The sequence below is a fragment of the Ambystoma mexicanum genome, chromosome 7p (genome assembly GCF_040938575.1).
Source record: "Ambystoma mexicanum isolate Mex_15411 chromosome 7p, UKY_AmexF1_1, whole genome shotgun sequence".
In the NCBI taxonomy this organism is placed as follows: Eukaryota; Metazoa; Chordata; class Amphibia; order Caudata; family Ambystomatidae; genus Ambystoma; species Ambystoma mexicanum.
Window position 1 is genome coordinate 461,711,397 of NC_090939.1, and position 26,654 is coordinate 461,738,050.

The 26,654-nt window shown below is 44.1% G+C and overlaps 1 protein-coding gene across 1 annotated transcript in view; it reads right to left on the reverse strand.

Moving 5' to 3' along the window:
- Positions 1–816: 816 nt before the first annotated feature.
- The window catches only part of F5 (coagulation factor V), a 1,375,529-nt gene continuing 1,349,691 nt past the window's right edge, over positions 817–26,654 (reverse strand). The window contains exon 25 of the mRNA XM_069636481.1: positions 817–1,607. Within this exon, the coding sequence (XP_069492582.1) occupies positions 1,461–1,607 (147 nt within the window). The 3' untranslated portion in view covers positions 817–1,460. The remainder of the gene's footprint in view (positions 1,608–26,654) is intronic.

Here is a 26,654-nt window from a genome sequence, read left to right on the forward strand (position 1 = left end):
GACATGTCACAAACTCGTAATAAGAACCTTTTAAAATCAAGACGCCAGGTTTTTATTTATTTTTTACCATACTTGTTTGACTACTCCATTTCCTTGCCTGATGTTACCAACAACACCCACCTTCATACACAGTCTGTTTTGGCTAAGGCTTAGCAGTCACAGAAACAACATTCTATTCTGGGTACAACTTTTAGAGATGCCTCTGTAAATCCAAATCTGCCTCCTCCCTTTTGCAGGTCTACATATGAGGACTGTCATGCACCCAGGTTATAACATAACAATGTTTCTCAGCTGTACCCCTCCCTCCTTATGCCTATAGCATCTTTTTCCTGCTTTCCCATCCTCTTGTCTTCCTCTCGCTCATCTTCCCTTCTCCAGCACATCAAGGTCTTGAAAGCCTTGGAGAGGCGCAGTACACCGCTCCACGAGGAAAGCTAGGCTCTCTTATACAACTATGGTGGTGGCTAGGCACAGTATAAAAGCAGATTCACACAACATGGCATTTGATGGCAATATCTGACCTATGTGTGAGTATCCGGGAACAGGATGCCAAAGCCGCCAATTTGCATATTGTACAAATGCCTATCAAATGCTGTGAGTATCAGAGTGTATAAAGGCAATATCTGGCAACACAACAATTCCATTGTACAGCAGAGGTTGACCTGACAAACTGACCTTGTGAAAATACGTAACCTGTCTAGTCTCCTTTTGACCTCAGATCACACCCACATGTGATAATTATTACCATTTTTGTTTTTACAAGATTAATACATTCAATGAGACAAATTATGAGAATGTGCATTCAGTCTTCCATCGTTCTGAGTGTGCTATATTCTCTTTATTGCAGAACCTTAAAAAGACTTTCAAAGGAAAGTAAAAAAAGAGTATTTTCCCTTTACAAATTTAAATTTGATCAGTGAAAAGATACACCAACAATAGTTACTGGGATCACTTGCCGCTAACAGACGCTATCCTAAGAAGACTATGAAAAATAAAGCAACAAAATATGTTGACAGCAGTGTTGCTTAAAACAAACACACTATGAGCCTCGAGGCTGGTGAAGGTAACCAGTATTTTCTGGCCTCACAAAAATCCATTAAGTTTCAGTATTCTTTGGTGTGCAGAGTTGGATTTCTTTTTGTGAGTGATGATCAATTTATTTTACAATATACAAAAATAGACACTTTTAAACAGTGTATAACTGATACAAAATACATTCACGGTATAATACTATTAATATTGGGAGCTGAAGGCTTCTGCAATCATCATATTATTCAATTGTTGAACAAGTTAGTCTCAGCATAGATGGAACTGATGATACATTGGGAAGCTCCTGGACCAATTTTGTGTAGCAAGATTATCTTCTTTTGCCTTGCTTGCCATGCACTGAGAGAAGTGGTGCGGTATGACTTTCCAGAAATTCAAGTAATCCTTTTTTGACATATTATTGACCTGAATCCCTATGAAATATCACAGCCCATTAGTTCCAAACGAAGAGCGATGCTGTGGTTCCATGTTTTTGGAATGATACGGATGAACCTGGAAATAATAGGGGGGTTGAAGCGATTCCTTACGTGCCCACTGCTGTTCTCATTTCCAGGGAATATCTGAAAGAAACAATGAAGATAGTATGCGTGAAATGGTACAATCATTTGCAAACAGGCGAGGCATTTGTAAACATTTATGTGAGCTATCTTTTGTGCAGACAGAATCAACATGCTTGAAACAACTGCAAATGTTCAAATTTCCGTGATCATTTTCTGTATTCAATGCCATGTGTATGTGACAGTTACAAGATGGCAGCATTTAATACTAGTGCAGGCAATGCTCCAGATAGGATTTTGGCATGAGAGTATTTTACTCCCACTTTTTAGAATTAGAGAGTAAATCCAATTTCAGTAAAAATTTGTTTCCTCCTTCGCAAGAGACTAAAAACTGCCTGACAACTATCCAATTTGTGCGTAAAATTAAAACTGTGTTCGAAAACATTAGTGACAAAGAACTTGTTGGTGTGCACTACCCAGGTTCATCTTCATTATACTTGGACACCAAAACTCTTAAGAACTACTACAGATGCCAGCTAGTTACATTATACATCATGTCCCTCACTCTACCAGCATCACTTCTTCATCTCTCAGGCCTACTTTTGCTGCCTGGAAGTACTTGCTTGACAGTCACTCCATGTTTTTGCTCCATCTTTCCTTCCCTTTGCTGCTTGGATTCCCCAGTCTCTCACGGATGCTCTGGCTCTCACCATTAATTGTTGCTATGCCACAATTTGCAGTCTGTCTCTCTGTCACTATGACTTTCCCATCTCTGCATTCTATTGTGGCCTTTTCCTTCCTCTATCTTGCTGTATCGGTTGACATAACTCCTCTTCCTCTCTCATGTCATTACTCTGGCTATATCTGTTTTTAAAAAAAAGATTATCTGTTGTGGTTGCTGCTCTGCTCCTTTTGATTATCTTTCTTGCACTGCCTCTTATGTTACTGACATGCCTTTCTCTAGTCTTTCTTTTCTATTTCCAGTTATCCCTGCCTGCTGTTGATATTTGTTTTCTTATTTTACTGTCTCTAAATGTCTCCTTTGCTCTGCTTCTAACCCTCACTCCTATTGTGTGTGTGTACTATTATTTACCTCTGTTTCTCTTCTCACTTTCTCTGTTTCCCTATCTTGTAGCTCATTGGTCTTGCTTCCTGTTGCTTGACTTCCTGTTTTGTATTGTCCAGTATCCTCTCTGTTCAGACCTCCCCCACTGCCTCCCACCACCCCAACTTTGTTCTCTTGTATTGCTTAGGTTCAGAGTGGCTCTTCCTCTCCTGTTTTTCTGTTTGTCTTTTGACATAGCACCAATAAATATCCAAAACGCTGAAAATACCTTTTCTATTTTCAAATCTAGTGCAGCTTTACTATTGGGTGCTCCTTCTAGATGTATGCAAACCTTTTGGCCATTAGGCTGGGAATGATAGAGTTAGAGGTTTGTCTCACCAGATGCAGCACGTGCGTAATGCAGATGCTTTACCAGCACTATATGCCATTTCAAGTATAGCAGCCCTCATGGAATGTGCTTGTTCTGAGCCATTACAGGTATAGCAGTCCAGATGAGAGGCGTGTATTCTGAGCCATTACTGGTATAGCATCCCTGATAAAATGTGTGTGTTCTGAATCACAGAACCTTTAGTAGTCCTTTTGATAAGTCGAAAGCTAAGTCAGTTCTGTTACAATTGAATGTTTCCTGCAACTTAAACACATCCCTCTGATGCAGACGCATTAACTCACATATCAACAAGATTTGAACTAACAGGTTACACAACGATCTCTGCAGCAGGGTTATTGACCCACTGAGATATGTTTCTAAACAGGCTGTTGATGCTGAAAGGCACGTTGGTTTAGGGTTTAAGGTTTGTCTGACATAACTGGCTTGTCAAAAGCTCTAAGCCTGTTTGGACTATCCTACATGCGAGTCAGGAGATTCATAATGAGGTTTTGAAATGTGCTAGATTTTTGGTAGTGGAACTCAGTAATCGGACATGAGAGAAGCAGAGGTTTTGAAAAGTGCAAGACCGAGTAGAAGGGATTGAAAGATATTTGCAGCAATGCCATCTTCTCACACTGCCCACCAGTGTGCATCACACTAGCTCAGGAGGATGGTGGGAAGAGCTCAGACACTGTTCTTGCTAGGAAATATGGACATGATGCAATCAGCCCTGCTGTGAATAATTGCCACTGTGCCATGACATGCCTATAGCAGCTTTGCTGATAAATAAGGCTACTTTGCCTGAATATATATCAGCCCTGTTGAGAGGTTAACTGTACAATCAGTGCAGCCACAAAATATATACAACAGTGCTTCTACATGTTTCCATTATACCTGCTTGCTATGGGCGCTCATAAAGGGATTTAAGTAAAGTCCAGACCACATTCCTAGCTATTCCTTGCTCTCTAAGAAATCAAAGTATGTACGTTGCCCTTTCATGCATGCGCACACATGCAATCCTAAAACAAAAAAAACACATCTTCATATATAACACCAAAAGGTTTTCCTTCTCACAAATGCCAAACAACTGCTTGCTGGGAGGCTCTCCTGAAAATTCAAGAAATCAAGAACCCCAAGCCATTAAACGCAATTGATGTGCATCTGTTATAAAAAGAAAATGAAGTATGAAATGCACATGCTGCAACAGCCTCTATTAAAGCCGATTAAAACAGAGGAAAATGAAGCAGAAATGCAGCCCCTGTTTAAGACAATTTACATTGTACACAATGCTACATGTTTCCTAAAGCAAAGTGCAAAGCATGTTCATGATTCAAAACGGTTTAATAGCACTGTAACCTACAAAATGCAAGCAGTTGAACAAAGTGAACAAAACACAAATTCCCTTGTATATTACTCAGAAGGTATTAACTTGATAGGATCATTAACAGAGGAGAGTGTTAAAAAAATAAACAGACTAAGACGCATCCCAGTTGCTTCTTTCAAGGAACTGTGTGGATTGCTAAAGTAAAGAGTGGATTTGCAAGCTGCTGCTGGCCAGGCTGTCACCAGTGAGCTCCATGATTTATGGGGTTGCTGCCATAAATAGCATGTGTAAACGGTACACAATGAAGATCCACACGGGCCGTACTGACAAAATATCTGTGCGTAAAAGGGCCTCATACGCACCTTATCTGGTGGGTTGAGTACATGTACTCAAAATTGTACTGTCACCACAGATGACTCCTCCATTAACATCTGGCCTTCATAAAACTAACCAAAATCTCTAAACACTTACAACGTAATTTAGCTGTCCTCTGTTGGTCAATAATTTAACTGTAAAGGCACCTACTGACCTATTAATTAATTGTGTTATGCCCAGGTAATTCCCTGGTTAAATATGGCAATCTTCATTCCTCTGAGACCTACTCCTCCAATTCCCATTCATTAAGCATTAAATGATATGTGTAACCTCAATAAGCACCCCCTTTATACTTTAATCAAATATATTACTTAAGAATGTGCTTGTCGTAGTTCGCAGGTTCTCAGAGAAGACCATCCAGACCTAACAGATGCCCTTTTTGTAGCCAACCGCAACAATTGTCACTTTGGCAAAGGTGCTTTATAAATCAATTCAAATGAAATAAAATAAAATGAGAAGACAGGTCAATGGACCAAAGTCGGGGAGAGTATACTGTGCTGCGAGTTCATTTAGAAGGAACCAGGTCCTCCATTAACCTAGTGATTGAGTTTTGCCTTCCCATGTGGCCTAGGGTCATCACTCATCTCTTCTTGCCACAGGGCCTCGCCGTCAGGCTGTCAGATGAAGGAAGATCACTAAGGGTCTCATCTGTTTTCTCTTTCACTGTTCTTGCCCTTTTTCCCATGATTGTGCCCATCAACACCACCCAGTTACTTTGAACTTTAACCTCACCACTAACAACCCTTCTCCAGCTCTATCTGGCCTCCTTACAAGTAACTCTGATCTCCACCCACTCACAACCGCATCTAGCCATCCTCCACAGGCCCATTAGTTACCTGCATTGGTCAGTACTGGCCTGTTACCTAATTTTTTTTTTTGTTTTAATTGTGTTACAATTTTTACAAAAATCCGAGCAGTGACAATTTATTGAATTGTTCATTCTTAATTCTGAGTGAGATCTTTAGCAAAAAGGCCAATTTCACAAGTTCAGTTTTTCCAGAAACAGAGACAGACCGATAGTGCACCTTCTGTTGTTACCGCTAGCCAATAGGACCCATAGGTTTTCTAAGTCGAGGGTGCGGTAGTTCTTCAATGGGTCGGCCAAAAATCGGTGTCTGTTCCCTGTTAGTCCAGGGCATTCGAGGATCAGATGTTTAGTAGTTTCCACGATGTCCGATGTTTCACAAAACCGGCAGTTGTTTGTGCTGGATTGACTCCGAATCAATAGGACTTCATTTGTTTTCAGTTGGTTCAATCTGAACCTTAGGAAAGTTCTGCTTAGCCGTTTATCTGGGAACTTGCGTAGGTATCCACGTACCCCGTCAAGTTTCATCGGCATACTGGGTAAATTGGCTGTCATTGAGTAGTTGTTTGCAACTTCCAGTGTGTTTATCCAGTCAGCTTCGAGAAGTTTCTTTGATACCTGGTTGGGATTTTGTATTAATGTTTCCAGGTTGATGTTTAGTTCTTGAAGAATGGAGAGGTTGTATTGGGCCCATTTGGTCAGCATTGAGTTGTTCCAGTAGTTAGTTCCTCTCCTGATAAGGTCCAGAACTTTGTTTTTTGTAGAGTCGAAGACTTTACGATATAGCATAATGGTCGATCTCATTTTTAAGGCCCGAAGAGAGGATAAGCACAATTCTCTTCTTATCAGTGTTATCGGTGTCGAGGTGGCCAGGTTTAAAACACCCCGCCAGAAGAAACCTTCAAATTTTGGCCAGATTGAGTCAGGGATCAGGGGCATTGCATCCGTGCCATAAATCAGGACAGGAACGACTTTAGCTTTGTAAAATCTTATAACGGGAATGATGGAAAATCTTCTGTGCTTCCTGTCCACTGCTTTGGCCTGCGCCGTAAGCTTCTTCAGTTTTATCCAAAGGGCCTCCTGCATGGCTTGTTCTTCCTTGTCGTTGCTGATCATAATGCCCAGATATTTAAAGGCCTCGACAGTTTCCAGCATCTTCCCTTCTCCATACCAAGTGAATTTTTTCCTTCTTATGGCTGGTCTTCCCAATATTAGAATTTTAGTTTTTTCTTTATTCAATCTTAAGTTGTTTTCTGCCATATAGCGTGTGAGATTGTCTAATTGGCGTTGCAAGCCTATAGGGGTTAAATCCATGAGGATGATGTCATCTGCATAGAGTAATCTCTCGATTTTTGAGCCTCCTAGGGAGGGGGGGAAACTTCTGATCAGTTCCGATGATTTCTTGTAGTCTGCTATATAGGCATTATACAGGGCTGGTGCTAGCGGGCATCCCTGCTTTACGCCCCTTGATGTAAATATTTCCCTTGACAATCTGCCTTCGGCACTTAGTCGCACCCGTATTGAGGTTCCGTGATTTAAGGCTTTTATGGGTTCCAAGATGTCGCTAGGACAATCTATGCTTTCCAATTTGGCCCATAGTCGTTGTCTGTTGACCTGGTCGAAAGCTTGGACCAGGTCAATAAAAGCCATGTAGATAGGAGGGCCTCCCTGCAGTACTCTGACTTTCAGAGAACTTAGTAGAAAGATGTTAGTTGATGTTCCAGAGTTTTTTACGAAGCCGTTTTGAAAAGGATCCACTTGGTCCGAGTCCATGATCCATTTTTGGAAAGCGTCCAGGGCCAGAGATGCAAACACCTTGCCCATGACGTCCAAAAGGGCAATCGGTCTATAATTACCCGGGTCGTCTGTGGGACCCCTCTTGAAAATAGGTACAATAATCCCTCTTTTCCAAGACAGAGGGATATCCTGAAGGTGGTTGCAATTTTTGAAGATCTTACTCATTATAGTTGCCCATAGTTCTGGATTGGTCTTAAGCTCGGCGTTACAGAGGCCATCCGGCCCGGGAGCCCTCGAGTTGTTCAATTTGGTTATTTTTAGCAGAATCGTTGCTTCATCAGCAGGGATATTCCAAAATTCGGTATTGTGGACTGTTGTTCTAGTACCGAAACCAAACGAAAGGTTGTTGTCAGCTATCGGTGCGAACAGATTTGAAAAGTGGGTTATCCACTTGGCCTCTCCTACATTATTCTGGATATCTCCAGATGTTTTATTTAGAGTTCCCTTAATCAGGTTCCAAAATTCCTTAGGTTTATTTCCGCAGATGGCTGACAGCGTTTGTTCTGCGTCACACTGGTAGAGTTTGTGGCGGTAGTGTCTAAGCCCACTCTTGTATTCGCGGACAGCCAGCCTCCACAGATTAAGGTTTTCCGCGGTAGGTTTATTTAAGTATCTTTTCTTTAAGCGTCTGTGGAGCCTTCTTTTTTCCACCAAATCGATATTATATAGGTGGTTTGGGGCTGTTGCCGATTTGCGGAACTTTGACGTTGGTATCGAGAATCTGGTCAGCAATGGGGTGTAATCCAGGACGTCTCTGGCAGATTTTCCCAGAGTCTCACCATAAACTTGGAAGCGGGAACATTGGGAATCGATTTCCCGGAGTCCTTTTTCCGATATCTTTACCCGATTCCCCGTAGACGACTTTTCCAAGGGGATAGGGTATGCGAGGGAATAGGGTCTGCAGTTCTTCCCCTCTGTGATGAGAAGGTTATGATCACTGAACATCGTCCGCTTAACCGCAAAGGAATGGATCACCGAAAGTAGGTCCTTGGAGACGAATACATGATCGATCGAAGCATGTTGGTTCCCTCTTTCCCACGTGGGGATCTCCAGGTTGGCGTTGGAGCGCATCAGGTGAAGGTTATGCAAATCCCTTGCTCTCATGATTGTGCTTGTGGGTATTGGCCTATTATTTAATGGTGCTTGTTGCTCGTCGCCTATTATTTAATTGTGTCAGTTGATACTTGCATATTAATTAATTACATTGACCACTTCTAGCCTTTTATTTAATTGTGTGGGTCACTACAGCTTATTATTTAGCTGTATTGGTTGCTTCCAGACTATTATTTAGTTCTATTGGTCACTACCAGTCTGTTATTTAATTGGCCACCACTGGCTTAGTGCATTTACTGGTGGTCCTCCTGATCCCCATTTTCCCCCACCTCAATTTCACTATCTCCCAAAAAATATTGCCTTCTTTCTCACTGCACTCTCGTACACCTTCTAATGGGGATTTCATAGAAAGAATGGTGTTAACCCCAGGGTTCCTCATCAGGTCCCTCTTGCCCCTTTCCAATATTTTAACTCCAACACAATACGACTCTAGCTGATCTACTTATTCTGAAACCACTTTCCCCAAACTCTCCTATGCCCCACAACTCTCCTTTGGAAGCTCTCTCTCTTCATCCTCCCACTCTCTTCTAATCTTACTTTCAGACCCTGAAATGGCCAATCGGATAGCAATACATCTTAATTTCTCATGGACTACTTTGACTCTCCTCACGCTCACCTTTCTGTCATGGCCATCACGGATTCCTGGATCTACCACAGGATACTTCCACACTTACGACTGTCAAGTAATTATGCTTCCATCTCTTACACCCCTGGATGGACCAAATGTAATGGAGGGGTCAAACTCATAATCAGTAAGACCTGCCTATCTGCCCCATTCCTCCATCTGACCTTTCCTCCCTTACGCATTTAAGTAAAAAGCTGCCCAACTCCTATCTCCTACCTCCTTCACTGTACTACCCATCTACGTGCCTTTTGGCCAACTAAACTCTTTCTTTCCTGACCTTGATCTCTTCCTTAACTCCTTTACCCACCGATACTAAGGCCCCTATTGCTCTAATGGGTGACTTCCAAACATCCCCAATTCACACTGTCTTAAACTGCACTCTATACTCTGCCCATTCCCTGATTAACCTTTGCAACGTTCCCACGCATAACTCAGACAACTCGCTCTACCTCATCGTCCTCTCCTTTAACCCCACCTTGACGGACCGAACAATTGACAACTTTCCACAAGACTACTCCCTCCTCCCTTCACTGTTGCTGTACATCCTCCACTATCCCTTCCTCTCAACTCCCCCATCACTAATGGAAAATGTAAACCAGATTATTGGTAACTCCCTATCTAGCCCAAGTCAGGTAATCTCTTTCTGTTCTCTCTCCTCGCCAGGCCTCTTGTACCAATAAGCCTTTCTTGAATTCCATTCTACTCTGACTGCTACCTCTGATCACTATCCCACTCATACCTTCACTCCCTCTCATCCTTGCACATCCAGAAACTAGAGGCAACAATGCAAGTACAACTATCACTGGTGCAAGTCCTGCTCTCCTAATCTTCCACATGGAGCCTGCCCTCATCAAAACTTTTGGGTATGCCCAATCCAACTAATACACAAACCTTCTTTTCTTGGTTCTTTGCTCCTACATCTGAAAGTTGTCCATTACCCTCCAGGCCATGCTGGTCCTTCGTTGCTCACAATGCATCACCACTTCTTGCTCACTGCCACTGCACCTTACTACTCTTGCAACATTTTAATTACTGCCATTCCTCCAGAACCTTACCACCTCTATCAATCTCTGCATCCGTGCCCCACCATTTCTGCCCACCAGTCCATTTCCATGATCTAACCTACCAAGCTTGAACCAATCTCCAGGGCAACCAATCCATGCTGTGCGTCCTTTGAACCCCTTGCACTGCAGGTGACCAAAAGCATTGCACCTGTTGCCTGCTTTTACCTCTACCCACTTTTAAGCAGCTCTAATGCTGCTGGATCTTCCCCCTGTGCTACAAACTAGCAATTGGGTTTCTTATTCTCAAAAAACCCTCTCCTGACCCCAACACTGCCAATTAGTGGCATGTCTCGCTTCTTCCACACTACTACAAAATCTTTGAACCTGTCATGTTCAACACAGTCACCAATGACTTATGCCATCTCTCATCAGTCTGAATTTTGCAGTAATCACTCTACAGAGACAGCTCCTATGCTCACCTCCAACTTTATGTCAGTAGAACCATTCACACCTTCCCACTATTCTCATCCTCCTTGATATTCCTGCAACCATTGATACTGTTAACCACTCATCCTCTCTGACATAGGCACCCAATACTTAGTGCTCAATTAGATTGCCCCAATCTCTCGGGCCAGTTTTTCTGCATCTAGCGGATTTCAGGCACCACCACTGCCAACTCCTGCCACTGGGTGTCCCCCAAGTTTTCCTTTTCACCCTTTACTTCTGCTCACTTGGCAGTTTATTCCCTTTTTTGGTTTCTCATATCACCTATTTGCTGATGATACCCAACTAGCCCGATTTCCCTCCTCCACCCCTGGACCATCTTCACTATTATCTGACTGCCACCTTGCCATCTGTGTCAACAAACAACTTGTGCGCCTTTCAAAATGAACTAGATGGTGGCTTCCTATTGAGGGCGGGTCATTGGGTTCATGTTCTCGAAGGTTCCTTGACAGGTTTCAGTTTTGGTCACAAGTGTGTTACTTATAATAGTGGAGATCTGGTGTGTGGGTCAAAATGCTGCAGGATTGTGTGAGAAACCTGAAGGTGTCTCACTTACTAGTCACTGGGGATCCGTCATCCAGGTGGCCAAGAATCGGCCATCGCTATTGGATCCAGTTATTGGGGGTGGCCCAGTGCAGGAGGATCACCTGGGTGAGGGGTCTTCAGGGAGTGGAAGTGGGACACCGAAGGGTGAGACGCGGTACCCCCTATCTTATGACACCCTTTCCCCATCCTACCCCATAGGATATCTAGAAACGCAACCCTCCCCCTTTCTTGACACAAACACTTTCTCACAGGCCGATAACCACGAAAGATGACAGACTAACACCATAGCTGTATACGTGACATGTCCCAACAGAAGGGTCAGGCAGAGTCCGGTAATTGCTGAGAATTACACACACCTGACTTCCCTTCCCTTTCCCCACAGGGATAAAAGGCAGAGCATGAAAGCACACTCTGAGCAAGGCCAAACGGATGAGGAAGCAGCTATTCCAGGAAGGCAGTTCAAACGGAGGAGAAAGGCGGTGAGACCTGAAGGACGACGAGAAGGGAATTGCCCTTTTGAACCCAGACCCACAGAGCCTCAGAGAAGGGAAATGTAAGGCCAAGAATTGCAGCACAGGAATGGTGCAAAGGATGTCAGCGGTACATGGGATCCTCGTGCACTGATAGCCAGGGTGGGGAGAAGTGGTTGCCATTGTGGTACTGTCCTTGACTCCAGAGGTAGGATGTGCCAATAGAGGTCGGCACAGCCGGTGAGTTGGAAAGAGCTGATATTAGATCGGACTGTGTTGAGCTCAAGGTTGTGAAAAGCAACATTGTATGAAGAAAGAAGACGAAAGCACTGTAATGCGTGTGCAGAAAATTTGCAAAAACCATGGCTCGTTGTGCGGCCATTTTGGACATTCACTTCCAAACCAAATTGAAAGTCTACGTTTCTGTGAGCTCAGTTAGCAGGTAGACATGAATTCTGCAACGATTGCAATATTATATTATGGAACAGAGGAGCTCACTATGAAGGGTAGTTGTTGTATTGTTCACTCAAGGACGAGCCGAGAAGGGAGTCAGAGATGTGCAGGTGCATTGATAAGGGGTGCTGGGAAAGAGCGCGCGGAAGACAAGTGGGTTTTCCCACTGCTGTCTGGATTTTTCTGCTCTTTGCCTCCCATGCTTGCTGTCTGTCCTTCGGCTGGGAACAGGGATTTGTCCCCCATAAGAAGAGAGGTATCCCGATGAGGGGACAGAGAATTGAAACCCTGGGTGATGAAGTCTCGCTGAGAGGGAGGACGCTCCATTCCAGACCCCTTTAGTATGTGTGATCTCTCTGCGTACCTGCCTCGGGACTCGGTAGTGTCGCCGTGACTGAGATTAAGGCTTTTCCTACAACTGCACTAACGGTGATGTAGATCCTTTGTAACTATTTCTGTTTGTGTGTCTATATATAACCAATTGCATTTATTCCAATAGTCATGGCCAGTAAAGAGCCAATTATATTCCAATCATTGGCCTATGTGTGTAGTATTGCCTTCCTGAGTCCGAGAGCTTTTGGTCTGTGTAATAGGGTGAGTAGTTCTGAGGTCATTACACTTGTCTGAAAAGCAAAACATAATGGCGCTGGGAGCAGGGTTCTTGTGCTGAAATTGATGACAGAGACCAAACGAATCTGAAGCTTGGACCCAGGATGGCAATTTCGGTACATTTGTAAATTGTGCGCTTGTGTCTGAGGTATTTGCGAGAAGGGACGTAAAACATCCATTGATAGGATGAGTTCCTTGTTTAGAGATTGTCCCGAAGTGATGATCCTAGGGTGGACAAAGGGTCCGTATGATAAACTGGCACAGACTTAGGCGTGTGGCGCCGGTTTGAGTGAGACCTGCGACACGAGTATAGGAGAGGCGAGCCCGGCCGAGGTGGTGGCTTGCTTGCAACAAGTATTAGTAGAAAAGGGAAAGAAATGCTCAGCTTTGAGCAGGCAAGGTGGATTTTGTTGCATGCGTTTACAAAGGTACATCAACAGAATATAGAATTTCAGGTGAGTGTCTTAAAATTGGAAAAGGTGCTGGCTGCTGAGAAACAGATTGCATTAATGCAGCAGCTTCAGATGAAATTGTATCATGATAAGGCCAATAAATATCAAGCAGTAGCCAAGCAAGCTGCTGAGAGTTGCCTGATACAAATATCGAAAGAGAAGAGGAAGAATGAATACCTGCAAGGTGGCAACAGTGATTGCCTCTGCAGGGGTTGATTGAGATCCGACCAATGGGACGGGGATGTATTAGACAGTACTAGTTCAGAGAATAGGTCAGATAGGGAGGTACCGTCCAAAGCAGAGCCTGACATGAAAGAAGTGACCGTTAAACCATTCACGCGTAGACAGACTGGACCACATCCGAATAATCCCAGAGGTGGCCTAGTGGATTTGACAATGTTAGAGGATTATTCTCAACAAGAGATTGAGGAAATAATGTACCGATTGAAACAGAGGGCTGGTGAGCCTCTGTTAACATGGATGGTCATATTATTTGACGGAGGTGTGGCAAGTCTTCTTGTAGATTCGACCGATTTACCTTGGTTCCTGCCGTTGTCCCATGAAACCCATATTTAGAAGAGAGAGAGAGGGGCGAAGTGACAAACAGACCCCTGGAAAGAGGTTCGACAGTAGAGATTCACATGTAAGTAGAAAATACATGTTTTTCACACTACAAAAAGATGTAGTGCTGCGCAAACATATTGATGGAATTGAGACTCACAAAATGTATCAGGTGTATAAAAAGCGAGGGCTTGAAGGGAAAGAACAGTATAAACAAGTAAAAAGGCAGGATGTGAACAAGCAAGATGGGGATAAGTCCCCTTCCACGCGGCCTGAGGAGATGGATGACGGCTCTATGGGGACACATTCATATGGTAGACAGACGACCTCATTTGAATGTGAAATTATTTTGGCAATCAGGGAATATGCAAGAGGTTCGAGCTTTGATTGATACCGGGACAGAGGCCTCATTAATTAATGGGAATCCTTCAAGATTTAATGGTAGACATTTTACCATTACTGGACTGGGAGTGAAAGAGACTCCTGCAGTCCAAACAAAAGTTGGCATGAAAATTGGTAATTTAAAAAAGAATAAAAACCAAGTGTTCATTGTTCTCATACCTGAATATATTATTGGTTTTGATATTCTGGAAGGATTGACTTTAGAACTAGGAGGTAAAATATATCAGTTCGGGGTGAGTGCCTTGAGGTGCACCCAATCATTGTGGGAAAATTGAAAATGCCCCGTGCAGGTTCCCTTAGCCACAAAACGGGTGTCCATAAAACAATGTTGTATTTCTGTAGGGCAGATGGAGATTTCTGATACCATTCAGAGTTATGTTGAAGCAGGCGTGCTACGTCCTGTAATCACGGCTTGGAACAATCCCGTTTGGCCAGTTAAGAAGACGGACGGAAGCTATAGGATGACTGTAGATTATCGTGAGTTGAATAAGTACACTCCGCCGCTAATACCTGCAAGTCCCACATGCAGTTACGTTGATCGAAAATGTGCAAAGGTTCGAGGGAACTTGGTATGCAGACAGTGATAGATTTGGCAAATGCTTTTTTCACTGTGCCCATTGCTAAAGAGTGTCAGGAGCAGTTTGCATTTTCTTGGACTGGGAGGCATTATACGTTTCAACGTTTACCCATGGAAATCATGCATAGTCTGACCATTTGTCACCGGCTGGTGGCGGAACATTTGGAAAAGATTCTGTGCAAACCTGATGTACAGATTTTGCACTACATTGATGACATTCCAATAAAGGGAAAGGATAAGCAGAGTGTACGGACGCACCTAGACACTATTATTTGAGAAAGGAAGGATGGGTAATTAATGAAACAAAAAACCAAGGTCCAGCGCAGACCATGATTTTTCTGGGAATCCAGTGCCATAATGGGCATCGTGAGATGGTGCCGAAGGCTAAACAAAAGATCCTTGTGTTCGCTACACCGGTGAATAAGAAACAACAGTTTTTAGGGTTGTTTGGGTTCTGGAAACAACATAGGGCAGATTCTAGCACCTCTCTACAAAGTAACACAGAACAAAATCCGATTTTGAATGGGGCGAGGAGCAAGAGAAGACATTTCAGCTAGCAAAAGATACAATCCAGAGAATGCTGGATTTATGGCCTTTGACAGCAGGGGAAGTTGAATTGAATGTGTCTGTACATGGAAATTATGCCAAATGGAGTTTATGGCAAAAACAGGACAGGAGCATGATCCTTTGGGATTTTGGAATCGTAAATTACCCGAAGACGGTGACCGATAGACTCCTTTTGAAAAGCAATTGTTGGCATGCTATTGGGCTCTTGTGGATACAGAACAGATGACGGTGGGTCATGATGTATTGATCCAACCAGAAATCCCGATCATGCAATGGGTACTGAGCTCTCCTAAAACACATACTGCCGGATTCACAGAAGGTTTCTATAATGGCGCAAACCTATAGGTAAATGCTCTGTGAATCAGGCCCATAGAGTAGGACATGCTCAAGAGACTAGCATCATTAAATGGAAGTGGTACATTCAAGATCGTGCCAAAACAGGAAAGGAGGGGACCGCGAAAATTACATGAACAAGTAGCTGGTGTTCCGCTAGTGGATTTGGAACCCTCAAAGGAGACCCAAATTTGTGAGTTGCCTGTGAAATGGGGAGTCCCTTAAGAGGATTTGACAAATGAACAAACTGAACATGCTTGGTTCACCGATGGTTCAACTAAATATGTAGGGACTGAGCGACACTGGAAGGCTGTGGCATATAATCCCAAAATGAAGAAAATATTGACAACATCGGGAAAAGGCAAGATTAGCCAATTCACAGAATTGTATGCAGTTTATCAGACAATGATACAAGAAGCTTCTGGATGCTGTTACATATACACTGATTCATGGTCCGTCGTGAACGGACTAGTTATTTGGCTGCCAACATGGCAGAAGAATGGATAGAAGATTCATGCAAAAGAATTATGGGGAAAGGAACTGTGGCAAGATATCGCTGAAATGTTAATGCACAGTATAGTGACCGTGTATCATGTAGATGCACACTGCGTGACAGACTCATTCGAACGTTGGTTTAATTCTGTTGCAGATGAACACGCTAACATTTTGGCTGTGGTTGCGAGGTCTGAAGAAAATTATCTGGAAGGGATTGCTAAGTGGGCACACCAGAAAAGCGGGCATCTTGGAGCAAAGGCTACTATCAAGTGGGCACAAGATCGAGCAATTAGTATTCCTTTAGAAATAGTGAAAACAGTAATTTTGCAATGTCAAGTGTGCCAGCATCAGAAACAGAGATCTATCCCATATGTTATTCATTGTACACTGAAACAAGGTACTTTACATGGTAAAATCTGGCAGATCGATTATATCAGTCCGATGCCGATCAGCAGAGGATGTCAATATGCGTGCACGTTTGTGGACACGTATTCAGGATATTTGATGGTTCTACCGTGCAGAAGAGCCACGCAATTAAATACTATTAAATTGTTAGATCAAGTGGCAGTATATTATGGAATACCTCTACAGATTCAGAGTGACAATAGGTCACATTTGAAGGGAAAATTGATTCAAGACTATTGTTAGGAAAAGGATCGTTGAATGGATTTTCCACATCCCTTATCACCCAGAGGCTTCGGGATTGATTGAGAGAATTAATGGTTTTTTGAAAGAACAGTTGCGAAAAACTGGTAACCTAAAAGGGTGGCGTGAACGCATCCTAGATGCGGTGCAAGTGTTGAATAACAGACCAATTGTCTTACAAATTAAACCAAATAGTGCATTTGAAACATTGATGTACTGGCAAATATCACCTGGAGCGCTAGCGCCTTATCAAAGCACACCAGAGTCTGCAGGGGTAGATTTACATGCGAGGGAAGAGATTAGACTTGAACCCAAAGGAATCAGTGTTATTGACACAGGAATTGGAGTACAAATTCCATCAAAACATATGGGATTAATTGCCCCTAGGTCTGGATTAGCATTGAGAGGAATACAGGTATTGGGAGGGATTGTTGATGCCGACTATTAAGGAGAGATAAAAGTGATCCTAATCAATAGTGGAGAGAACATGATACCTATCCATAAAGGCGATACGGTGGCACAGTTAATTATTGTACCTGTAAAGTTGTCTATGGTAAAGAAGGGAAAGCTACCCACTGTGATAACTACACGTGGGGATAGAGGTTTTTTTCTGAATCTTTATTTTTTCCAGATCGTCTGTGTGATAATTGCGCTTGTGGATTTGTGTGCAGTCCATTTGGGAGGGTCCGGGGACATGCTGGAAGATGTGGCGAATGTCTCCATTGTGCATTTCAATTCGATGATCTGGGTGACAACTAACAGCTTTGATGTTACTGCATTGCCTGATGCCGGCTCTACTACGCTGTATCATGACTCATGGAGGAAACATTGTGGTCAATGACGTGATGTTTTTCCCCCCTTTGCGACTTCCATGTCTTTTAAACGACATGGCTATGCTGCAATTGTCGGGCAGCCTGAGAATGTATGGGTCTTCTTGGCCCGTCGTGTGTTGAACATCTCAAACTTCTGCTTGACTTATGTTCATGATGCTGCTAACTTGATTTTGAGGTGCCTTATGGCAGTAGCAACTCTGACCTCTGTATTGCAGCACGTTTTTCAGAGTATTGCATAATGATTCTCTCGTGCAGGATTCCGATATCAGAGGATCGTTTTCTGTCTATGAGTACTGCAAATTTTGTGCGGACACTGATCGCAAATGGAGAAATATGACCCAAATTGTCACCTACAATATTGCTCCTGCTGATGTTTGTTACTTGATGACTTGTGATCCTTGGCGTATTGGCAAGTGTCAGCAATGGGACTTAACTAATGGTCGAGCTATGACTGATTTTGAAAAGCGTTTATGTACAGGATCGATGACTGTGTGCACGGATGTCTCTAATGCTATGTTCTGTAATTTTACTATTTTAACTGCCAGCCATATTCGACATGTAAAGCTTCCTACTGGTTGGCTGTTTTCCTGCGGGTACCTTACTTACTCTTATATTCCTGCTAACATTTCTGGTGGCCCTTGTGCTTTGACACACCTTAGTTTAATGATGTTTCCCTTGCAGCCTGCTATTCATCGTTTTACGTGTTCTATTCATCATATTGGCTTCTGATTGTGACTCTAAATTGCATTTGTTGTCTGAACCTGAAGTTTTGGCTCTTGCATTTTCATTGGTGGGTGTTTGGCTGCTAGGGGCTATAAATCCTTGATCAGATTAGCCTATGTAGTGGTTAAAGGGCTAATGAAACTTCTCAAGCTTTGACTGAGCTGTTGCTTGATAGCAGACATTGGGCCTCATTATAAGTTTGCCCGTCTGGTAACAACGGTACCGGTAAGCTTGCCGGTACTGTTGTTACCGGACCAACAAACTAGGAGGTATGCTCGGGGGTGCCTTTATGCCCGCCAGGTCTGACATGGCAGACGGAATGGAACGGCCTTGAGAACTTGCAGGTAAGACTTGCGCAACTGGAAAATGAAGTCACAGAGTTAGAAGACAGGAATCCAAGGGACAAACTTCACTTCTATGGGATCCCTATAAAAAAATTGAAGGAGATGACCCTATGAGTTTTCTTATTAATTGGATCCCCTCAGCTCTAGGAATCACCTTGGATTTGTGAATGGTGCTGGTGCATCCGACATGGTCTGCTTGCGGGTTCCTTTCCGTGCCGGTGCATCCAACCTCCCTAATCCCATTGAACCCTATAGGGCTCAAATGGGAATGGGGAGTAATGCATTCTGGCGCCTGGCAATGGGGAAATACAGGATCCGCTAAGGTTGTAATGGCCCTATATTTCCCCATTGCCAGGCACTGGAAAAATTCTCAAGTTCAGCAGCAGCCTGCTGGTTTTTCCAAAAAGGCTACCGCCGAACTTGAAATGAGGCCCATTTTAGAAAGGTTATTTTGCAGAACAGGGCTGCTATAGATTATTTGTTTTTAAAGCACAATTTGGGATGCAATGCAGTTGAAGGGATGTGTTTTGATTTGGACGATCGTACCCATTCTATTGAAAAGCACATTGGCAGTTTAAAATGCCTGATTTCCCAAGTCACTGGTGGGATCTCTTGTTTTCATGGATTCCTGGGGCATTGTGCTATGTTTTTATTTGTATTTCTGCTGTGTTTTTTGTTTTGATTATTTGTTGTTGTATTTCTTCTATTCCCAATCGGGTATGGAAGTTTCGTCAATTTCAGAAACCGTCTTTTGTTTCATTGGGATATGGCAGTTGATTGTCCAAGGGGTGGAGTCTAATGCATGTGCTAACACATGGCGCCGGTGCGTTAGAAGGCACACATGAATTCTGCAACAATTGCAATATTATATTATGGAACAGAGGAGCTCACTGTGAAGGATAGTTGTACTGTGTACTCAAATACGAGCCGAGAAGGGAGTCAGAGATGTGCAGGTTCATTGATAAGGGGTGCTGGGAAAGAGCGCATGGAAGACAAGCTGGGTGTTTCCACTACTGTCTGGATTATTCCGCTTTTTGACTCCCATGCTAGCTGTCTGTCCTTCGGTCCGGGACGGTTTGCAATCTATGAGGGGCGGGGAGTTGTCCCCCATAAGAAGAGAGGTATCCTGATGAGGAGACAGAGAATTGGAACCCCGGCTGATGAAGTCTCGCTGAGAAGGAGGACACTCCGCTTCAGACCCTGTTAGTACGTGTGACCTCTCTGCCAACCTGCCTCGGGACTGAGTAGTGTTGTCGTGCCTGAGATGAAGTCTTTTCCTACAACTGCACTAACAGTGATGTAGACCTTTTGCAAGTATTTCTGTGTGTGTGTGCATATATAACCAAATGCATTTAGTCATTTACATGTTTATTTTATGTGTGTGTATAAAGGGCCTGTAAAGAGCCAATTATATTCCAATCATTGGCCTATGTGTGCATTATTGCCTTCCTGAGTCCAAGAACTTTTGGTCTGTGTAATAGGGTGAGTAGTTCTGAGGTTATTACACGTGTCCGAAAAGAAAAACAAGCACAAACGTCTTTTGTAAGCCAAATAAGTATCAGTTACGAGTGGTCCGGCGCCACGTGGGCGCACAATGGCATGACTCTGACTGAGACCCTGCTCCTGAACAAGGAGAATGTGTTGAACTGAGAAATCGAAGTGGTCATACAAGGGTCAAGCCAAACCCCTTCTACTGTCGAAGGTCTTCGGTTGTTGTGGAAATAACAAGTATCAAGAGGCCCCAGGGGAGGCCGGCGTGAGGTGTCGAGGTGGTCATACAAGGGTCAAGCCAAAACCCTTGTACAATCGAAAGTCCTTGGCACGTTGCAGTACTCTTTGAGGAATATGAAAGTATAAACCTGACTAAGGGAAGTGTGAAACTAGCGTTTGAGCCGGCTGAGGGGAACACCATGTGAACTGTGATATTTTGAAGTACGCATTTGCCAGAGAATAACAGAGTGACCCAGCGAGACCTGATCACCCTTCAGAAGTCTTTGTTTGAACTAGAAAGTGCTTTAGAAAGCTGGTAAAGGAAAGTCTGAGCCCGGACGAGGGGGACCTAACTAAACTAGATAGTTGTTTAAAAAGACATTGAGACTTTTGAATATTACAAATGAAGAGAGCGTGATTTAAGGGTGCTAGTAAACCCGACTGAGGGTCATCAAGTGAAAAGCTAAGGGAAGTGAATCCCATCTTGTGAAAAAGCTAAACTAAGGCAAGTGAATTTCACATTGTGAGAAAACTAAGTGAACAGTGTTATTCTGGCAAATGTGAACCCTGCTGAGGGATGCCTGCTAATTAGGGTGAAGAGTAATACACCCGTGAACATTGTGACGACAAACGTGAACCCGACTGAGGGATGTCCACAGTGAGTTGTTGGTCTGAGCCCGACTCAGGGAGGCTAACGTTGAGAGAAGGATCGGAGACCGGCTGAGGGAGATCCATGGGTGAAGAGTTATCGCCCGACATGAAGATTAGTAGAAGGAACTTTTGTTTTGTTGTTTATGGCATATCAGGCCCTCTAAAGCAAGAGACTTTGCATGAAAGAGACTTGTACACAGAAGGCCCGGATATTGAGAAAAGGAACTGTAACCTCATTCTGGAGAAACCCAGCAGTGTGCTGTGCTCAAGAGTCTCGCCTTGTCCCATGGTAAAAACGTGGGCAAGGGACACCCCAGGGTTAACATCCTGACTTATCATTTTGTGAACACTTCTTTCTTTTCTTGAGAACACTATTCCACACTATTTTGTAGCATAGCGGTAAGGATTGGCAATAGATTTTCTTCGTACAGGCCCTTATTATTTAACTAGACTCCTCTTGAATGGTATTCTTATTATTTGATTGTCGTAGCTTGCTCCCATCTTAGATTTAGATTTAGATTAGGCGTTTATCTCACCCATCTTTACAGTTTAATAAACACCCTTGAACTGTGATCACTTGTGTCTGTCTTGGCGTTGATACCATGGCTTCCTTACAATTGTCCAAGCAGAATAAACATGTACATCTGTTTATTGTCTTGCATGACAATAAAGCTGTCTCTGACTTTGCTACGAATGATTACTTGAACTTTGGTTTTGATCCATCAGTGCCTAATGATATGTCATGAACAGTAGCATTTATAACACCAGAATATAGCAAATAAGATTTCTTCAGCAATGCCATTTATTTTGGAGAAGATTATCCATTCAGTAGGATTTAGAATGATCTCACAACCATATTACACCATTTATCTTAAAATAATTCAGTTGGGGAGGTGGTGCTAGAGAGCCGACCAATATGACTACCTCTCTGTGAGCTCTGATACACCGGGGGAGCTTCTCCTTGAAATCCTGCCGCATCCTTGATTGCCCACTGATGAGCGGAAAATCGACGCAACCCTGAATGTCAGCGGAGTGGATCAACGCCCAAAGCATGAAAGTCAGAGCTTCCATTGTCTTAATACCGCTGTGGAAGTCGGGCGGGCCTGCAGTGCCTGGGAGCAGTGTGGATATGCGTGACTGTGTATGAAGTGTGGCAGCTGAGGTGCATGAGCTCTGGCAGCAGGATCGTGAGGGGACTGCTACCGCGATGCGGGCCGGCTTGGTCACCGCCACGCTGGGCATCGGGGGGGCTGTCCTTAATAGGGCTTGTGAGAGGAGTTGGGCTGGCACAGGAGCATGCCACCAGAACAGCACACTCTCCCTCTGCATCTCAGATCAGGGAGAAACCAGGATGGGGTTGGCCGGGGACCGGTAAACACAGTAAGCCTCGCCACAACACAGGAGGACAAGTTCATTGGTTCGGCAAGGTAGCATGTCGCTGGGGGTGATTGAGGTGATGGGCTGACTCGCCTTGAGGGGAGCCGGACTGGGGGCCGGATCTGAGGCCGAGGGCCTGAGGAGTATGTGAAGACATGCAGTCCTGCTAGCATCGGCCAGGCACGCCAGCACAATCACTAAAGGAGGGTGTGGCACTCTGCTGCACAAACACCAGATACTACTGACTGGCGAGTGAGAGGAGAGCAGACAAGTAGGTCACCCTCCACTCGCAATTATGAGGAGAATATGGTTGTAGGCAGGCGAGAGGAGGGAAGAGCACCACAGTGGTCCCTGGGGCTTTGCAGAACCTGGTGGCGCATGCAGCATGGGAACGCTGCCACTGATTGTGGTGTGTTGGTCACTGGCACGGAACACTCCTTGACATACACAGGCTAGACCAAGGGGTAACTCACTGAGCGTAATGGTGGAAGGACAGCAGCAAAAACTAGAACAATGCCTTGGGGGCAACCCAAAGCAATCCAAATCCAAAGCTTCTCAGCAGAGGAGGGCAGGTACCAGGAACCAGCAGAGGATAAAGTGACATTCGACCAGCTCTTGGGGGCAATACAAGACTCCAGAAACATCCTTGGAAGCTAAAGTACAAACAGTGGCAGTTGACATCACATTGATGAGAGCAGGCTTCCAGAAAATGGGTGAGCGGGTGATGGAGGTGGAGCAAAGAGTGGAGGAAATGGAGGACAAGCTGAAGGTGTTGAAGGCCCGCATCAACGCAATCACATCGGCCACAAGGGCAATTGAACTCCGAGCTGAAGACGCAGAGGGTTGTTCAGGGCGCAGTAAAATCCATGTATTAAGGGTTGCTGAGGGAGAAGAGGGCCCAAGTGTGGAGCTGTAGCTCGAGCAGCTCTTTGTAGATGTACTGAAGATTAAGGGACTATCGGTGTGGTTCAGCATTGAGAGAGCACACAGAGTCCCTGGGAGGAAACCCCAGGTCGGTCTCCCACCGCGAGCAATAGTCGCAAAACTGCTACATTTCCGGGGCCGTGATGTGATTCTTCAGGGCGTCAGAAGAAACAGTCTACACAGTGGGTGGCATGAGGATCTTGGTGTTTCCCGACTTCACACAGGAGGTACAGACACCAAGTAAATTGTATGATGCAGTAAGAAGAAGGCCGAGGGAGTTGGGATACAGGTACATGATGTTCTTCCCAGCAAAATTGAAGTTACTGGTGGAGGGCTACTCTCTCTTCTTTCACCGACCTAGCAAGGTATGGGACTGGCTGGACACAGTGCCATCGGATTCTCTGGGCCCTAAACAAGCGAGTGGAAGGGAGCAGCAGGCAGGGCCACAGCCAGACCAACAAGAACCTCCTCTGAAGGGAGATGTTGACCTGTGAGGCTCTGGACAAGGGGTAGTTCGTACAAGGGGTGGTATGAAGGGATGTCCCTGACGGGCGAGTCCCACCTCTAGAGTTTCACCCATTGCACACTTGGCCAGGTGCCCCATGAGGGTTTAGGGAGGAGCCTTAATTGGAGGATTTGGGACAGGTTGGTTGAAGGTCATGGGATGGGGGTGAGGGTTGCGCCCAGTGTTGGGGTTGTTGCATGTGTGGTGTAGGTGGGGACTGGGATGGGCGTTGTGAATGTGATGGTTTTAGGTTAATTTGCCATACACACATAGGTCTTAATACAGGTTCTGGGTGAGGTAGGTATAGTGAGACACAGATTAAGGTTGACCCACTGCTACGCTGAACCTGGAATGTCAGAGGATTCAATTATGTGGTGTGAAAAACCAGAGGCTGTTTCACAACCTAGTCCCTGGGGATCCCTTACTCAGGTGGCCAGGGAAAGGCCATCACTTTTGGAACACGACCCTGGGGGTGGACAAGTGAGGGAGAATCACCTGGGTAGGGGGTCATCAGGAAGTAGGGTAGAAGCACCCAATGGCGAGACATGGTATGCTCCTTTTTCCACATCCCATCTAACCCCTATCCCTGTTTATTTTATGGGAAACTACAACTCCCATAATTCCTCCCCACTTTGTTTTGACAAAAGTACTGCACCAAGGAAGATGAGGAATGAGGTTAGAAGGATTACCTCCCCTGACTTGTATTGGACTTGTCCCTGTAATGAGGCCAGGCAGAGTCAGGTACGTAGCTCTAATAATGTACGTCTGCCACTTATTAAGACTCCTGGTGAAAATAAAAGGTGCCGTGCACAAGCACACTTTGAGCAAGTCTGGGTATGTGAAGGAACAGCTCTTCTGAGGCTTATGCGAACCAGGCTGTGGGAGTTGGAAGGCCAATGGGCTGATCAACATTTGGGAAGCTCGGGAATAAGCCAGGCAAGATTTCCAAGCTTTCGGGAAGCAGTAAGTGTTCAAAAAGCAGAGCCAAGCGAGTGGAGGCAAGAAACCTTCCAGGTGCCAGGAAATGGCCAGCGACCCTCTTGGGTGAATGGCAGAGTTCGGGAGGAGCAGAGAAGGTGCTGGTAATGGCCTTGAAGTGCGAGGAAAAGATGAAAGCAAGTCATTTAGCACAACCAGTGAGTTATCGAGAGCAACAAAAGTCTGGTTGATGTTACAGAGAAAAGTGACTGTGATTTGTGCGCGTGTGGCAATAAAACGTGAGTGAAGACGACAATTGTTAAAGGAAAAGGAAACAAAGTAGCTGAGTGTTCCTGCACAAGGGAGGCACACATTCGAAAGTCTCTGTGAAATGTTATGATTTTTGTTTTGAAAGATATTACAAGCGGAGATTAAACGAAAGAACGTTGAAAAAAAGAAACATGAAATTTGTGAATTGTGGAATGTGCCAAGAGGGTAAAAGTCAAGTATAAGATCTTTGGAAAGGGCCAAGAAGGCAAGTGAAAGAGAATAAGAACTCCAAGTACCAACAGGCATTGGTGCTGCAAGAAATGATTGTGAATTGAAGGAATGCGGAAAGAGAGGTCAAAGCGGGCATGCAGTTTTGAAAGTGTTCGACAGTGAAAGATAACTTAGATAAAAGATAACTTGGGTAAAAACGTGGGGAATGGAACCCCCACGAAAAGACAGGCACGAGCCCGGCAGAGGGTAGGGTGAGGTAGGCATGGTATCAAAAGTATGAGACAGACACAATGATTCAAGATCAAAATTTGTTTATTAGCCTTGAAAAGGGGGGTGGTTGGAGATTTCCTACCTTCCCCTAAATCTATGATGGGAGAGGTCTCAACCATCAACAAAAGAAAACTGGTCAGTGTCAGTCTCTTTGTCAAATAAGGATTATAAACCTAGCCTTGTCCTCATGCTCACACCAAATATTGTGTAGGGTGTATGGGTCAAAATAAAAATATAGTGTATCAAAAAGAAAGTCGGATGGTGGTTAAACCAGTACTTAAATCCCTTCCCCACATTTAAAACACAGGGTTCAGAGGAGCTTTTCAAATAGATGGCCAGTTTCTCAAAGTTCGACAGGCTGGTACTGTCTATCTCATCCCCCAAAGTTCAAACAATTCACTGTTTCATCCGTTTCCTTCTGCCCAGGTCTCTCAACAATCCGTTTTGTCTCGTTATTCAAAACACAATCGTCTTGAGGCTTCCCTCACCTCTATTCAACACAGATTTCAAAAATTACATTAAAAGTTCAAAGACCATTTAGGCTTCCCTCGTCTAAGGTTTAGGTCTTGTCTTTCTTGTTTTCAACTTTCAACTTTACGGGGTTCCCTTCCCCAATCTTCTTACATCACATCCTTTCAACATTATGTTAGAGGTTTTTGAAACAGCACTACTTTCCCTTCCTTCATGCCTGACCACTCTGACACTGTTGCATTGTGATGCTTGACGGGTCTTACAATCGTGCCCCCGGCCCGTAACAGGTTTCTTGGGTATCGTAGTAGTATAAGCAATCACAAAAGCTTCTGCCTTTTTCTTATAATCAATTTAAAGTTCAGAAACACTTCAACGATTAACATATCACATTTGTTTTTTTTTTTTTTTTTTTTTTTGATGCTGTAGTTTATTTGAAAACTTTTTCATCGTATAGTTAAGTTGGATCCTTTTTTTTAAAAAAATTGTTTGTCCAGTTCGAGTATAGAAGATAAAAAGAGGGCAATTGTGTAAGTGTACTTGTTGTTGTGGCCGCTGAGTAGAGCGGTCCATCTTTCTTGCGTACACATTTGTATCGATGAGAGTTGATAAAAGGCACCAAATTCTTTGCGTTGTGGCGCGAGTGCATTACATTCCATGACGAGGTGGAATATGGTTTCCTCGATTTTTTGGTCTTTGCAGAACCTGCAGTAGTTGTCTTCCTTTTTGATTTGTCTTCTTGTAGCTAGGTGTGCTTTTGTAGGGAGAATGTTTAGGCGGATTTTCAAAAATGTTG